The sequence below is a fragment of the Acanthochromis polyacanthus genome, chromosome 20 (assembly GCF_021347895.1).
Source record: "Acanthochromis polyacanthus isolate Apoly-LR-REF ecotype Palm Island chromosome 20, KAUST_Apoly_ChrSc, whole genome shotgun sequence".
Taxonomy (NCBI): Eukaryota; Metazoa; Chordata; class Actinopteri; family Pomacentridae; genus Acanthochromis; species Acanthochromis polyacanthus.
In genome coordinates, this window is record NC_067132.1 from 18,995,308 (window position 1) to 19,012,312 (window position 17,005).

General features: G+C 41.0%; 1 protein-coding gene across 4 annotated transcripts in view; it reads left to right on the forward strand.

Annotated features, from left to right (window-relative positions):
- flt1 (fms related receptor tyrosine kinase 1) overlaps positions 1–17,005 on the forward strand; it is a 36,904-nt gene that overhangs the window by 5,531 nt on the left and 14,368 nt on the right. For 2 of the 4 annotated variants that reach the window (XM_022195111.2, XM_022195112.2), the window contains exons 4-12: positions 495–619; positions 4,705–4,870; positions 4,971–5,107; positions 6,599–6,770; positions 7,017–7,134; positions 7,425–7,594; positions 7,692–7,839; positions 14,744–14,867; positions 16,239–16,347. In XM_022195111.2, the coding sequence (XP_022050803.2) occupies positions 495–619; positions 4,705–4,870; positions 4,971–5,107; positions 6,599–6,770; positions 7,017–7,134; positions 7,425–7,594; positions 7,692–7,839; positions 14,744–14,867; positions 16,239–16,347 (1,269 nt within the window). Of the gene's footprint in view, positions 1–494; positions 620–4,704; positions 4,871–4,970; positions 5,108–6,598; positions 6,771–7,016; positions 7,135–7,424; positions 7,595–7,691; positions 7,840–9,811; positions 11,360–14,743; positions 14,868–16,238; positions 16,348–17,005 lie in introns of those variants that run through there. The other 2 variants (XM_022195113.2, XM_022195114.2) reach the window with 2 other exon arrangements.

A 17,005-nucleotide genomic window follows, 5' to 3' on the forward strand; every position in this document is an offset into this window, starting at 1 on the left:
TGCAAGTGTTTGAATGTGTGTCGTTGTGTTTGTGTATAGAGGCGGACGATTGTTTTTTTTATTATTTCTAAGAATGTGTGTGGTTTTAAAGGTTCAGTTCACATAAAATGACGTCTCATTTTCTCAGTCAGCTAAAGGCTTAGCTTCTACTGTGGATGGGGGAGTTGATTTTCACTGTAGTGCAGATGTGAGGGGAAAAAATGATGCATTTGCATTTAGTTTTTACGCTGCATTAAAAGGAATGAAGTTATAGAACAGCAGCAGTGGTGCAGCAACTTCTTTGGTACTCGCCTATAATACATAAGTAGTAGCTTAGGAAAATGCAGAAACATGGACAGGTGAGATGTCTTCTGTTATTTCAGTGAACTGGTCTTTTAAATTCCTGTTTTTCCACAGTGTACACATAAGAAATAAGGAGTTTTCATTCATGCATTGAATGTACATGCTTATTGTCTGCACCATATGTGTCCCTGACCGCAGTGTTTGGGTTTCAGACAGCCAGCGGCCATTTGTGGAACATCCAGAAATGAGCCCAGGTGTGTTATACATGAAGGAAAAGCAGCCGCTGCTCATCCCCTGCCGGGTCACCAACCCCAACATCACCACCACACTGGTCAAGGTCAGTGCTGGAAATGGGAGCAACAGTTTGGATGTCTTTTAAATTGTGTTTTATGTGCAGAGATCTCCACATGCTGTAAATGGATCCACACACTCACGTCACACTCACGTCCTTTCCTGCTCGATCACGCCGCTCACATTCTGTGCACATCATTACTAGTCCCAGTTTTTTCCATCAGGCCACCCATATGCACACAATGCACGGTCCAGTTGTTTCTGCTCGTCCAGATCATTCGCCACATTGTTCTTATCTTGGCTGCCGTTACACTGTGGCGTGTGTGTCCGTTAGTTTGTGTCCGTCTGCGGATATGTGTGAAAGTGTGTGCGGATATGTTTGTGAGTGTCGGTGCTTAAGTGCTGAGTGAGGGGGAGAGCGGACAGAGTTACAGAGTGCAAAAAGCAGCATTTATGTTGCTCACTGGCTGGCGTGTGTGTTTGTCACTGTATGCATGTTTTTTGCCTGTTATTTAAACAACACGGCCAGCTCAGGTCCTGAACAAAACCCCAGCAGTGCCACGTTCTTCACTGACTTTTTCCGAGGACCACTGCTGGCACCGTTTTCTCCTCTGGAGACAGGACATGGAGTCTGGAGTGCCCCGTTGGCTCCCGGCCAGCACCACTTCCCACATCTTGCCCTTCACCTCTTGTAGTAGGAATAATGGATGCCAACTTCCCCCAACTGATGCTTTAAACAGCTGGCGAGCCCAGTGGAGGAAGCAGAGGTAGCTACTGTTGGCCCCGACAGATCAAAGTGCAGTCCACTGTCTTTAATCAGCAGTGCTGGTCATTAATGCGGTGGCTTGTGCGTCATTGTAGGAAACTTATATCTACAATAGAGTGCAAAATTGACTCTGGTCTAGACAATATGATTGAGAAACAATCAGCAGGTGCTGCTTAAAATCCAGTTTTTCTCATTTATCTCTTCTGTTTTTGCATGTGCAGCGTATCATATGCACAAAACGTAAAGAAAGAACGAAGCCTCAGCAGAGATTTCTGAGCAATATGTTCAAGTTAAAGCATCCTAATCTGCACTTCCAATCATGTAACTGAAAGGCTTCTTTGTCTGACCCTCTCTTTCCTGGTACCTGAATAGCTTTTGGCTATTTTGTGCCTTTTTACAAAAAATAATGTACAGTTTTCAAAGCAATATTATTGTGTTAATTCCCTTCAAGAGCCAGAGAAGACATGATATAATTGTTTTCAGAGGCTAAACAGTACAAATCCTGATTAGTAAATTGACTTTAATGTGTTACATGAAGAGTCTCCTCACACATAATAACTCTGTGAGGCTGCACAATATAACAATTGCTAACATCTAATATGCTCAAACTGACAATGCAAAAAGGCAAATGGCTTGCAGTTAAGTCTACTATGTTCACTGCCTTTGTTCTTTTAGCCTGCAAACATTTACTAATCAGTGCAAATTAAATTAGTCTTCAATTTTGTAAGTGTTTATCCTTAAACCAAAGTGTTGGATAACTTTGTGACCCGATGATGGCACTGGATCAAAAGTCATGGGATAATCACAGTTATTCAAATTTCTTCTGAGAACAAGAACCAAATTTCATGTTAATTCATCAATTAATTGTTTAGAATTTAATTCAAAATCAGAAATATGACCCTGGTAGTGCTAGATGTAAAGTCAGTAGCTCCTGAAGGTCACTCGGATTTAACCTGTGGGAGCATGAATGTCTCTTCAAAATGTATTCCCAATCTAGAAAATAGTTATTAAGATGTCTCAGTCTGAACTAGAGGCTGCTCTCGTGGCTAAATAAACAAAAGAACAAGAAAAACATCTAAGAACTTGAAATTGTCAGGATTTGGGATGCAGGAAGTGCAAAGAATTGGACTAACCGGGTCCTGCATGTCATATCCACAAATACACACACACACACACAAACACACGTGTGTTTGTCCTTCCTCCATCTCCTCACAAATGCCTGGAACCACTAAGGTAATTATTCTAAAAATAGCTCTCCTCCTCTTCCTTCATCTCCCTCCTGTTCCCCTGCGCTGGCCGGTCTGAACCAGGAATCCACTCGCTGTCACAGCCTCTGGAGTGTTTTTTTCCTGGAAGGACTTGCACTTTGCCTGGGTCTCTGATGTGACCCTTCTCAGCAGGAACAATACCCAGGAGCCTCTGCTCTCTCGCTCCAACCGTGAAAGTGACTGGGAGGTCCCGGAGGTCTGAGATGACAGGGTCGACGTGGGGTACCAGTCAAAATGTCTATATCCTGTAGTAACAGGATGCCAGGAGATAGACTGGAGTCTTATATCCTGACTCCTCCCCTTTTTCCCTCCACCTCCACTATCACCTCAGCTCCATGTAGGGGCAGAGGATGAGGGTAAGAGGGGCACTGAGGGTGTTCATATGGGGCGTCAGTGAGTCGAGGATTAGGAAGAAGAGGGGGAAGTATCTACTTTGACTGCGAGGGGAGGAGGAAGAGCTCAGTGGCGTCTCCGAGGGTCACCTCACTCTGGGAGGGGGGATATCAGCCAGTTCACACTGGGGGTGCAGGAGTGGGGGAAGGTGTGTGTGTGATGGGGATGGAGGGGGGTCTACCTGTTCCCCTGAGAGAGGGTGGGAGGCTTCCACTGTGTCATAGAAATTCTAGGAAACATTTCCTTGTAGTGGCCTCCAAGAAAACAACAAGGTTATACAATTACACAAGAGGCCATGACAGCCAGGAATTATAAAACCAACACGGTGAGAACACAGTCAGGCTTCTGAAGGCTTTCATGTGGCCAAAAACTGCACAGATTCCCAAAAAGTTGTGTGAATATCTCAGTCTAGAATGAACTGGATCTCCAAATTGAATGCAGTTAAGTGAACACAATTTTGCTCAGTTTCAACTGAGTCTGGTGATGCACATTCTGCAATGGCTTTGAAGATGTTTGCATGTGTTTCTGTATCTATGGCTGATTTCAATGCAAAGCTGAGAGGAGATTTCATTGTGCAAGAAAAGTACTCTGGACAGCATTTGCACCAATGTGGAATTTTCCATAACCCCTCGACTATCATTTCACCCCAAAACTGAAGTGACCTCCATCTGAAAATGTACAACTGAATCATTTGAGCTGGGATTAATCTTTTTTTTAAATGCATTCTAAATCTTAACTTAAGCTTCTTTAAAAGCAATGACTCATTTTCAGCAGGATTCCCAAATTGCAAATGCAGCAACATTTAAGTCTCAAAATTCAAAAGCACCAAAAGAAGAGATAACTAATTTCCATTACTTTTGCACATTTAATGGATTGTATTTGTCTTAGTTACATATAACATTATAACACCGTCTTGATAGTGAAATATACAAAATTTGACTTTTGATTAGACTTGAACTCACACCGTCATTCTTGACTTCTTGTTGCCCTTTAGTAACTCTTCATCAGCAGATGGAAATAAATTGAATTTTTTATTTTTTATTTTTACCAGATGTTGCATCACAAAGTATGACCAAATTCGTTCCCTATTTTGCAGTATTTCATGGTTAATAAAAAAAAGCACTCAGAAAGCGCTGTACTCTGTCAAGGCTGCTCAGTCGTATCATTCTTGACAGATAAGTGTTGATAAATAAGCAGCAGTCGATTTGTAGTAGGATTGCAATCATGTAAATCATCAGCAGGCAGCTGATGGAGTGTTCACTTGTTGCCATAGTTACAGTGACGCTGCACCGCTATCTCGCAATGATACAGAAATCTTTAACAAATCTATGAATCCAGACTATAAGCTGCATCACTGCCAAAATCTAATCACTTGTTCTTTGTTTCATTTCTGTCCTTCCCTGAAAATTTCATCCAAATCGTTTGGTCTGTTTTTAAGTAATGTTGCGCACAGACGGAAGGACCGATTAACAAACGTACGCCGATCGTCATGTAACTGCCGCGTTTCTTGGAGGAGAAATAAATATTAAAATTAGTCACTGTGACCTTTTCTTTAGCCATGACTCTTTTTACTAATCTTTTCACTTGTAAATGAGAGTTCAGATTTGCCCAATGTGATGTGGTGAAGTGTGACGAATCTGTGAATCAGGCTGCGGTGCAGTAAAACATGTGATGGGTGTTTTCTCCTCCTTGCTTCTCCCACAGTTCCCCAGTGACGGCCTGAGTCCAGACCGGAGGAACATTTTATGGAGCAGCAAGCGAGGCTTCACAATCCGAACTCCCACGTTCTACTACATCGGCCTCTTCTTCTGCCAAACGGTCATCGACGGGGTCAAACATAAGTCACGTATTTACTTTGTGCACAGACCAGGTTAGCATGTCGCCTCTGCAGCACCACACATAAACATCTGTGTGTCTCAGTGGTCATCTTTGACATGAGATTTCCTGTATTTGTTTCCTTCTTCTCCCAGTGAGCAACATCACAGAGGTGTACCTGAACACCAGTGGACCTGTGCAGGCCCTGAAGCGAGAGAGGCTGGTCTTGAACTGCACTGCCACCGCCGAGTTAAACACCAGAGTCAACATCACCTGGGACTACCCTGGAAAGGTCAGGCCTGCATTAAAGACGGCAGAGACCAGAGAAGCAGAGAAGCACAGGTTTAGATGACAAACGACCTTTGATAGAGACTGAGCAGGAGTGTATTCATCAGCTACATTCGGCTGTCTGAGGGGAACAGTACACCTCTTCACCCACTGTGATCCTAGATGTGAGGCTGGTGATGCCAAAATGCCACTGACAAATATGTTATTTTAGTGATATTCTATTTAGGCAGAGGTAATTAAGTGAAAGATGTCTACTTTTCAAAACACTCAGAGAACACACAAAATAGTGCACAGTATAAGTAAACCAATATCTCATCTATCATCTACTGATGATAAAAGTTAAATTGCCTCCAGTCTGTGAATTAAAACAATATTGAAGTGCATCTAGAAGGTGGTTGTAACCTTGCTTTATGACAAATTTATGAATATGTATTGATTGATCGTAAACTATTTGTAAGAAATTCATCAGAAAGCCTTTTTAATGCATAGTTTGGCTGCTTTCCTTTCATATAATAAAGAATTCAGAGAATCTATACCATTATATATTTAATAACTGTTACAACAAGGGAAAAGTACCTTTAGTTATTTAATAATTACATCTTTTAGAACATTTATCAAGTGTGTCTTATTTAAACCGTACTTAAACACAACTTTGAGGTATTTGTAGTTACATTTATGTTTCCATTTTGCTACATTTCTGAGAGAAATGTTGCACTTTTACATACATTTTACAGCTTTATTTACTAGCTAATTTTAAAAAAAGAAGATTTTTACACAAACCATTGCATAGCATAGCAGGCTTTTAAAATATCACACATATCATTGAAGAATAAATCAGTGCTTTCCAACCTTTTTGGCCTCTGATCACTTACAAAAAGCAGCATGTAGTTGGGGTCACGTGTCAGATGTCTGTAAGTTGTTAGCAGCTCCACTGAATAGAACTTTTCTCCTCCCGACTTCTAATATGGTTTCATTTTAGTAAATAAAACCAAATTATCCAATATCTCGCAAAAAAATCAAAGATTTGAGTTTAAGTTCAAGACCTGGAAACAGATATGTAGATCAAGTTTCTTTTTTCTTCTTTCCTTTCACATTAATCCATCTGATTAGCACCTTGAATAGAAAACATTATTTAAAGTATTTCAATATAATGTTCCCCAATCTAAGTCCACCTGCAGCAAAAATGTGCTTCTGACACACCGATGCTTCAGTCCAACTAGTTGAATGGTTTCATGTGTAATAATATATCAATAATAATAAGATATTAATACTTTAACTATGTTTTGGTGACAATACTCCTGTACTTTTATTTAACTTATGTAAAGGATCTTAATACTTCTGCTACCACTGTCCAAAAGGAATGTGTTGCTATATGAAGGGGCTGCATCGAGGGTCAAAGACATTAACAGTCTTGGATTTTCAGAATAAATCCTGAGGACATGCAGATGAACCTTCAGTGTTAATTCTGTGGCTCTTCTTCCTTCTCAACCTTCAGAGCAACAACGCCGGCTCCATGTCCAAACGGCTCCTGAGACACCAAACACACATGTTGTTCTACAGCATTCTAACCATCCCGAAGCTTCACCGCTCAGACCGAGGTCTCTACACATGTCGCGTCACCAGCGGTGATCAAAGCAAACAGCAGAAAGTCACTGTCATCGTCCACGGTGAGTAAATTCTACTAAGATCTCCTGACATTTCGATGATGCAGTCACAGTCATATGTTCAGATTACTCATTGTAGATAAGCTTCCTTAGATTTTTGTTAATTTTCATACTTTCTGTCTGTCTCATCATCACATTTTTCGCCTCAAACTTCGAATCCCTGCGTAGTGAATCAACAGTGGTGCAACAATTATCAAACTTGTACATCTGCTTTTTGAATCTCACATAAATATGCCTCTTCAATTTCAGATCGTCCGTTTATCCGTCTGAAGCCAAGGAATGGATCTGTGGTGGTGGTACAATCAGGACAGAAATCTTACAAAATCTCCCCCAAGCTAAAAGCGTTTCCGGCCCCTAAAGTCATCTGGTAAGAGATCACCAAAGTGTCTCGAGTTCCTTGAGTTCCCTTTTTAGTGTTCACTTCCTTTTCTTGTAAAACATCACTGGGATCAAAGCCTCGTTAACTCTGGCATTCTTCCTCATTTCCGTGGAAAGGCGTTGGTGGTTCTGTTAGCAAGAACGCACTTCATGGATTCTGACAAAGAAATTTCGTAATTCGAAGTAATTTATAATGATAATCACACAAACTTCTGGTTTTCCTCTTTCAAACTTTACTCAGAGATTGTTTTTTTTTTTATTGTGATTTTGTCCTGACAGGTTGAAGGACGGCATGGTGGCTGCAGAGCAATGCTCCAGATACCACATGGAAGGGAATTCCTTGATCATCCGGGATGTCGCAGAGGAGGATGCTGGGAAGTACACTATGCTAGTACGAATCCAGGAATATGGACTCTACCAGAATCTCACTCTGACACTTGTGGTCAATGGTGAGAAAAGACAGATCAGTTCGTCATTCCTGTGACTGACTGCCTGCCTCGACGTTAATTAAACCGTTTCTTGCATGTTTCTGTTTGTGCCTCACAGTGAGTCCTCAGATAGGGGAGAAAGCGGTGTCATTGCAGGACCCCGGATCTGTCCCGCGAGGCAGCAGACAAGCTCTGCACTGCACATCCCACGGAGTCCCTCCTCCACACATCCAGTGGCTCTGGCATCCCTGCCCGCCCAAAGGCCTGTAAGTAGTAGAGGACCAGAAGCAGTTTAGCATGCAGACTCTTCAGCGAATTCATGTTATTTTTCACCTCAGACACTATCAGCTGCCAGAACAAGCCTTATTATAGATATTTTCTTCCCTATTGTACACATAATGTACCAAAAGCACAATCAAGAGCCATACTGAGCTCCAATCTGACACAATAGACTATCTCAATATATTCTAATTTAGTAAACTGCATCATGCACATGCAGCTAAACTGAACAGTGTAGCAGATTCACATGTTGCCTTAAAGGCTAAAAATAACATTGATGCTGTAATGCTACACACACACACACACACACACACACACACACACACACACACACACACACACACATACAGCACAAATAATGATGTTTGTTTTATGTTAGTCATTGGTGTGTGTGTGTGTGTGTGTGTGTGTGTGTGATTTTGAAAAGCGAGACATGTTTTGTCTATTTCAGCGTGTGTTCAGACAGCACTTCCTTCTTGTAACCAGAACAGATGCCTTTGGGGGCCTTTCATGTGCGGGAATGTGTGAAAATGTGTGTGTTTGTTTGTGTGCATGCATCCACATAAGTGTGTGTGTGTGTGATTCATCATACCTGTGTTTATATGTTTGTTTGCTTGTACAGCTCTTTCTTCATATTTTTGTTTTCTTACTGTCCATGTGTCCTTTTCCATAAGTTTAAGTGCATGTGAATATGTAGCCTGTGTGTGTGTGCGTGTGTGGGTGTGTGTGTGTGTGTGTGTGTGTGTGTGTGTTTGCACGCGCATTCACAGACACAGTACACGGTGTATCTCAGACTTGAAAGGACGGAGGAAAAAAAACACTCACTTCAATAGAGGCCAGTTCCGTGCTCTCAGTCACGATTTGTTGGTTTCCAAATCAAACGCTATGATTTAATGAATTTCCGCTCCAGGACGCGGGGTGAGAGGCCTGTTTATTATTGTGATTGCACACTGCATCCTGTGATGCTTTCTCTTATATCTGACACACACTCTATATACAAATGTTCTCATGAGAAATGGCCCAGCCCATCAACGCAGAGAGACCGTCACTGAGTCAAGTCAAACACACACGAGCACTTGGCAGAAACATTGATTGAGCTGCTCTCAGAGGTCACACACTTATTGTGTTCCTTATGACCGAGTCAGAAAGGTTAAGTATTACCTGAGAGCACCGCAGCAGCCGCCCACGCTCTATTCCCCCACTGAGACACACTGACATCATCAGTGTACTCGACCCTTAACCCTGGCACTCACATGTGGCGCCATGCCAACGTGCCTCTACTGAGGTTTGGTCCGTCCACCCCTGCCAAAACTAATCCACTTAATGTACATGAGAATGCTTTTAAACCAGCCGGCAGTGCTTAATTACTAAATCAGGGTTGAGTGGCGTAAACTCTTTAATCTGCAGAAATGTGAACCTTTACCGAGAAGATCTTTTTTTTAAAATATTTGTAATGTACTATGGTGCAAAAGTACGTATGTATGTATGAGAGTATCTCAGTCTTGTTTCACAGTACGAGGTCACATGTAATCTGCACATGCTAGGAACTGTGCCAAAGCCAATTTATTTCACGGTCATTTTGATAAATTTGTGCCTGACATTTAGATTTTACTGATTGTTATTCCCTTGACATTGGTTTCAATTGGAAATTTATTGCAACCTCATTAATTACAGAAACAATGAGGCATTAAAGAAAAAAATGCAACAAAAAGGCAGTTATTTTTAACACAGCAGTACATTAGCTGACAATATACACAGCAGTTTGAGGTCTACAGGCTGTGAAGGTGAAATGAGTAAAGTGTAATTGCACAGTAATGTCCTAGCAGATTGCATTTGGCCTCTTAACTGGCTGAGTTATGGTCCTTTGTAAAGCTCTGTTCTGGTTCCACTTCATATCTGTACTGTTTCTTTAGACTGGTAGTATTGGTTGGATCCTCACTAGGCCCTTGTTCTTTGCAGCCCTGCTGCACCACAAGCCTGACGGCGTGCTGGAGGAGGCCCAGGAACAGTGGACCAGGCTGGGCCAGGCTGATGGGGGGCCTCGCGCCTGGGTCCACTCCTGGGTCTGGCCCTGGGAACCTCAGCGCTCTTATCTGGCCCGGGCAGGAGGCGCGGTGGGCTTCCTGTGCGAAAATCAGAGAGCTTTTCCTCTCGTTGTTTGGCTTCCTCTCCGACGCGAGACGCTTCCCAGCGGCGTGATTGTCCCTTCGTCTTCAAACGTGGCACAGTCCGCTTCCTCAAGAGCTTGATCTATTCTTGAGAGCACCCCCACACCCCTTCCCCCAACTCTGCTGCCCCCCACACATACCTCTCCAACCCCCTTCCCTCACCAGCTCTGCCCTCCACCTCAACCCAGCATCCTCCACCTCTGCAGAAGAACAACTCCCCGTCGCCTCCCACCCTGGAGCCCACCTCCCCTCCACACACTCATCAGTGCCTCTCCACAGCAGCCAGAACCCTCAGTGACATTAACATTGACCCCAAGTGATGATCCTGATGCTTGCTAAACTGGAAAAAGTGAGAAAAGAGACTTGGACCACTGCTGAGCAGTGAGGACAGGAGGAACCAGGAGATAAATATGCCACAACACTAAGGATACAAGGACACCTGCTTTACTGATTATTTATTTATTTCCTTCATTTTCCCAATGCAAACCCCCACGACACCAGGCTGTCCTGTAGTTTTACGCTTTTTACATTTCACAGACATTTTGAGCCAGAAGAAGTGCAATTCCATCCGTCCACCAGCCACATTTCTGGAGCTGCTTTGCTTGTTTTTTTGTGTCCTAGAGTGGTACTATAATGGGTGCATGAACCATGCTTGTCCCAAGCCCTGATCTGATTCTGACATCCACAAAAGCTGTGAGTTTCTGTTCCAATTTTTAGCCACGGGTAGAAGGTCAAATGTGCTTACCTTGGACGGGCGAAACAGGAGAGAGGACAAGCTTTGTGTTGTTCACTATGGGATGCCTTCAGTTCTCTATTAAAAGACTGACGGTCAGCGGACGCCTACCATGTAGGAAGTCTGTAAAGACCAGAGACTATCCTGTGTTGTCCACTGTCATCCCACTTCAAAATGTGTTCTTTGTGTGTCATACGATGTCAGTATAACAGCCCTGTTGTCTTTGTATTAAAACCTAAGCGTATGTGTGATACTACAAGCCATTTTAAGCGAGCGAGTGCAGTAAGTGTTTGAGTAAAGTCCATGTGTGACCATGTGTGTGTTAATGCAGGAGTGTGTGTGTGTGAGTGTCCCATGTTACGGGTGTCTGCCAATGTGATTCATTCCTTGTATACAGATGTTCTATGAGTAATATATGAATCTAATATTTAATAATTTTATACAACTAACTTACATATGACGAATGACAATATTTGCCAAATCTGTATGAAGATGTATTGAAGTGTTATATCAGTTGTTGTGTTTTTGTTTTTTTTTTTTTTGGGGGGGGGGGGTTGTTTTTTTTTTGTTTTTGTTTTTTTGCATTAAACTTTGCTTATATTTGTGTATTGGTTCATATGCTCTGTGGTTATTTTGGGGTTGAGACAGGAACAGACAGGGACACCGGTAAAAGTATATTTTAGGTAGCAAAGCGGGATGGATGAAGAGGCAAGGGATTGACCCCCACTGATACACAACCTGCAACAGTTCATTCAAATTTCCAGGCGGCTGCTGCTCACCCTGTTGGCAGGCACATACCGTGTGAATGTGGTACGTCTGTGGATGCATGTATACGTGTCATTTTCTGTGTCTAACCACCTTTATGTCCACATATCCATCCAACTAATTTGTGTGTGTGTGTGTGTGTGTGTGTGTGTTGGCAACTCTGAGTGAGAAGGCTTTTCCTGGGAAGCGTGGGAGTGCTAGCTGGTGTAATCTGTGCCTGGGTGGATGGTGGTTGTCGGTATGTGCATGCGTGCATTTGCCCGGCATGTGCGTCAGGCCCACAGTGTCATGCACAGGGTGGGTCGGTTGTGCCGTCGCACACCATCTCAATGCCAAGAGGAAGAGTAATCAGGGCGCAGAGAGGAACCGAAGTCAGGGAGGAGCTCGGGACAGACAGAGAAGGGTGACGACAAGGATACAGACAGAGACAGGCAGCGGACAGACGCACTGACACATCGGTAATCAGGCAGAGGATCAATGTACAGACCGGAAATGATGGTTTACAGGGAGGATGATGTCTAAATAATGAAGGTGCATTCCATAGATAGATAGATTTAACTTAAGAAATTTAAGAAGAACAGGTTAAAGACAGGAAAATGAGCCTCTAATTACCATACACACTTTTACGTACATGTGCATGTTAAAAAGTTGACCAAATCTTAGTTTTAGGAATAAATGCAGTTTTTAACAATAAATACAGGGTTACTGACACATTAACACATGTGGTGGGTGGATGGTAATGTTGCTGGGGAAAAAAAATAACAGGTACACTGCCATTCACAAACTTGGGGTCACTTAGAAATGTCCTTATTTTGAAAAACAGTTTTTTTTCAATGAAGATGACAATAAATTAATCAGAAATACAGTCTAGATATTGTTAATGTTGTAAATTAGTATTCTAGCTGAAAACAGCTGAGTTTTAATGGAATATCTACATGGGGTACAGAGGAACATTTCCAGCAACCATCACTCCTGTGTTCTAATGCTACATTGTGTTAGCTAATGGTGTTGAAAGGCTAATTAATGATTATAAAACCGTTGTGCAGTTATGTTAGCACATGAATAAAAGTGTGAGTTTTTATGGAAAACATGAAATTGTCTGGGTGACCCCAAACTTTTGAACAGCAGTGTATATGATACAGTGTACAGTGGTCCAATTTGATGGAGATGTTACTTTTATGACAGAAAGAAAGAAAGAAAGAAAAGGAGGGATGTTTACTTTTTTACAGCAATTTTAGGTAGAAGAAAACATCAATAATGTCAAATATGGAATTACACAGTCCCTGAAACAATTAACTTATCAACAAAGGCTTCTAACATAGCAAATTGAAGCATTAACAGCATTTTTAAATCTTATAAAACAAATTAACTATATGTAGTCCAGTAGCAAACTCTGTAATCTGTGTGATTGTCATGGAACCAGCTAAACTAACTGGCTGCTTGCTGATACATATTTATGAAGGAAACCTGAGAGGTCACCGATCAGTTTTTTTGAATATTCAACACTCAAAGAGAGCTTCAGTTACTGTGCAATTTAATGTCAGTTTCATATTATCTTTTTCATTTTCAAGGCCAAATCTGAATCCAGTAGAGCAGCTGGTAAATCTTTGTGACTTGGAACAAAGTTGAACTGACTCACAAAAGCTCTCTTTTATTGTCGTTACATCTTTCTAGCTATTATCTGTACACGGACCTGACCTGACCTGACCTGACCTGACCTGACCTGACCTGAACTGAACTGAACCCCTCAACTTGCAAAATGTGCATGAAGCCATGACATTTAGCCTGCAAACATTTATATATCAGATTGTTTTCCAAAAAAAAAAAACTTGCCCATGTCGAAACATTTAAAGCAAGCCTTGGGATCCACAGTTAAGAAAGGCACAGTTCAAGGCCCTAGCTTAAGTTTCTATACATCATTCAGTTATCTGCGCACCAATTAATCCTCATTTTGAAAAAGGTTTTCTAACTTCTGGAACTAGAGGTGTTGTGTTCACAGACTGGGTGGTTTTACCCATTCAGCTTGAGAGGTGACAGTTATTTTCTAAGGGAATTTATTTGTTAAATAAGCTGGTTTTACAAGCGTAAATTCATTAAGATAGGAATACTTGAGCTTCTGGATATAAAAACAAATGAAAATTATCGATAAAAGTCCAACTGGAAGCACTTCAAAGTGAAATAAATTTCAAGGACAAATTTGTTGATTGGCAAAGAAAAAAGAAAGAATAATTTTGGTCTGACTGGGATGCTATGTCGAAACAAAGCACATTTACTCATTCCATTTATCGCCATCTTTGACAGTAAACTTAAAACATAACATTTCTGATCTAGTAGAATCAGGCTGTGCAGTACATCTTCCAGAAAAATGCAACTAAAACAGATACTTCTCAGTTTAGAGGACAGAAAATTTTAGAGAACAAATAAGGAGGCTGGAGCCCTCTGCTTAATTTAGCCTTTTAATATGCAAACACTAAAGACACAGTCATCTTGAAATATTACTCTGTTTGCATAATAAAATTCTGTGAATTAACTGCGCTCTGAAACCCTTCATTATCATCTTTTATATACTAGAGCAGTAATGAGATGCTGAGAAATAGATCACATAGAATGCAGATTTTACTCCTCTATCAGGCTTTTCTCTCATCTCTGAAACTTATTGATCAACCTGTCTGGTTTTCAGGCCACTCCCCAGCTTTTGCATGATTTCAGAGTTTTTCACAATGAAGAGACGTGTGTAAATAACCACAAAGTGTCTTGCATAAGCACCAGTTCCCACAGCTCTGCTGGTGTGTAATCTATGGATTCAGACTTGTGAGAGTCACTGAGGGACCGGAACTCCTGTCCTGGAAATGTGGGATGATTTGTGAAGAATGGAAGGAAACTAATCGACAGGATGACAATACCACCTCTGCATCCTACATAGATGAACAATCCAGCATTACAAAGCACTCCAAAGATTCACTATTGTCAGCCTGCAGGACAGGGAAAGAGGACATGATTCTATTGATAAAAATATGTTGGCGAAGATGATGATAATGTGAATCACAGTGAAACATCAAGCAGCGACCATCAAGGCGTTTCCCTGGTGTTCTGCTCTTCCTCCTGCTGAGCACAGCTGAGAAAAACACACACTCTCTCACACCTGGAGGCAAAATAACTTGTGTCAACACAGCTGAGTCCTCCTCCTCCTCATCCTCCTCCTCATCCTCCTCTTCCTCCTTTAAGGTGTGTGTGTCCGACGTCCTCCTCGCTGTGGAGCCCAGTGACAGAGAGCCTCCTCCCAATGTCGACACACAACCACATCCTGAGTGTTACTCAGAGACAAGAAGTGCTTCAGGGGAAAAACAAGGTAGGAAAATCACAGAAATACTCAACATGACTGACGAAGGGGCTGGGATCGGTAGAAATTGAATTTTCCGTGACCCTAGTGGAGGAAATAAGGTTGAAAACACACAAAAATCATCGTGATTTGAATAAACTCACAATATTTATTTGATGACAAAAAAAGCATTTATCAGCAGATCTCCTTGCACTGATCTGAATAGAGTTTGAGTCCCATTTACAACTCTCAAAACACAGAACATCGAGGAAACTTTAATGTAGTAAAGGCGTAAACTGGAACCAAAAAATGGTTCTTTGCATTGATGCCATAAAATAACCATTTTTAGTTACACAAAAAACCTTTTAGCATGAGAATCCACAATGGTGAGTCAAAGAAGCTTCAAAGATGTCTCCTTTAGAAACTATTTCAAAGAAGTTTAGCAAAAAATAGGCTCTTTAAGTAGTTATTTTATAGATTGTATCTTGTGAACCCTCATTTAATTCAATTCACTTTTATTTATACAGCGAAACTACCCCATATGTCATCTCATAACATCTGTTGACATAATAGCATAATAACAATGTGCAATATTGTGGTTTAACTTGTACTCTTATTTATTACCTTGGTTAAGCAAATATATGTCTTTTTTACACAGTATTTTGTTTAAACTTACTTTTGCATGGTACTTCTTATACTTATATTTCTTATATTGTTTTTTATTTAGAATTCCTCAGATTTAAATTTGTATATTTATTATTTTACTGTCTGTTGTTGTTGCTGAGTACTGCAACTCTGCAATTTTCAAATTTTTAAAGGTTGAAATTTTTTTACAGTAAAATATGGAATGAAGCGTGTTTTTCAACCCTAAAATTAACAACATCGATACATTTTTTGCCATAAATGTAGAAAATGTTTTATCATAACTTTGCATTAGCATTCTTGCAAACACAACTGATGAAATTTCACCATAAAAGCAACAGTGTTTTTTTTTTTTACAGTGTACAGATGTTCTTAAAGTGGGAGCAGTGCTTTGAAAAACCAGACAGCGTTCTGAAGAAACAGTTTTTCTGACAGTTTCCTTTACTAAATTGGAAGGAAAATGTTGTAGACTCACTGATTGGATCATCTCACTGCAGTAACAAAAAAATTAAGTCTCCCACACACTCACAGATGCTCTCTGATATTAATACCTCAGCACAGTTTGAGCATTGACCTGCTCCACTAAGCTGGAAGTGGGCAGGTCTGGCTCAGCAGCCCCTATTGTCTGCTCAGTGGGTCCATGGAAAATATGATTCCTGCCATCAGTGGCAGAGGTAAAACGAGCCTGAGCCGTATGAATGTGTGTTTTTCATAATGTGCTAAGTGCTGGTTTGCTCATGCGGATGTTTGCTCTCCTAGACGGTGGGGGTCCTGACTGTAGCAGAGGCGTTTGTGTCTGGAGTGTATCGCTGCATCGCCTCCAACTGTGCGGGCTCAGACCAGCTCGACATCCACTTCTACATCACAGGTGATTCCAGACAACCGCAGTCATCAGGAGAGGGGGGTTCTTACTAGCTTTTTTAAGCATGAAATTACAGTAAAAAAGTCTATTTTAAGCTTCCTTGACACACTCCACCCCATCCTGATGTAATTCCACAGAGTCATTCCTCTTAAAATAACTATCGTAAGTTTCCTTTCTCTCATCCGCTTCCTTTTCTCACTTTATTACACCATCTTAAGAATGACAATAAGTCCGTATCAACTGATCTACTTGATACTTTCTAAGTGTGAGGTCAAAGCATCAACTACACTGTAAAAAAACAACCCTAAAATCTTTTTACTTTAAAAGAAAACTATTTACTATTTACCAAATACCATTATTTTACAGATGCATGCTGTTATTTTCACAGTTTTTTTCTACAGTTTTTGAAGATTACAGGAGTTCAGGTTGAGAAATGAAACGTTCAAATTACTCGTATTTTCTGAAAAAAATGAAAGATATTACCTGATTACATTTGTTAGAACCACCAAAAAGTTTTTATATCTGATTGTTAGTCAAATATAAGATTGAAATGCCTGAAATTCAGTGAGTTCTAGTCACTTACAACATTACCAAAAGCCAAAGAGACTGTATGGTACGTAATGTACAGGATTTCATGGGCAATATGAAATATGAATCTGATTTA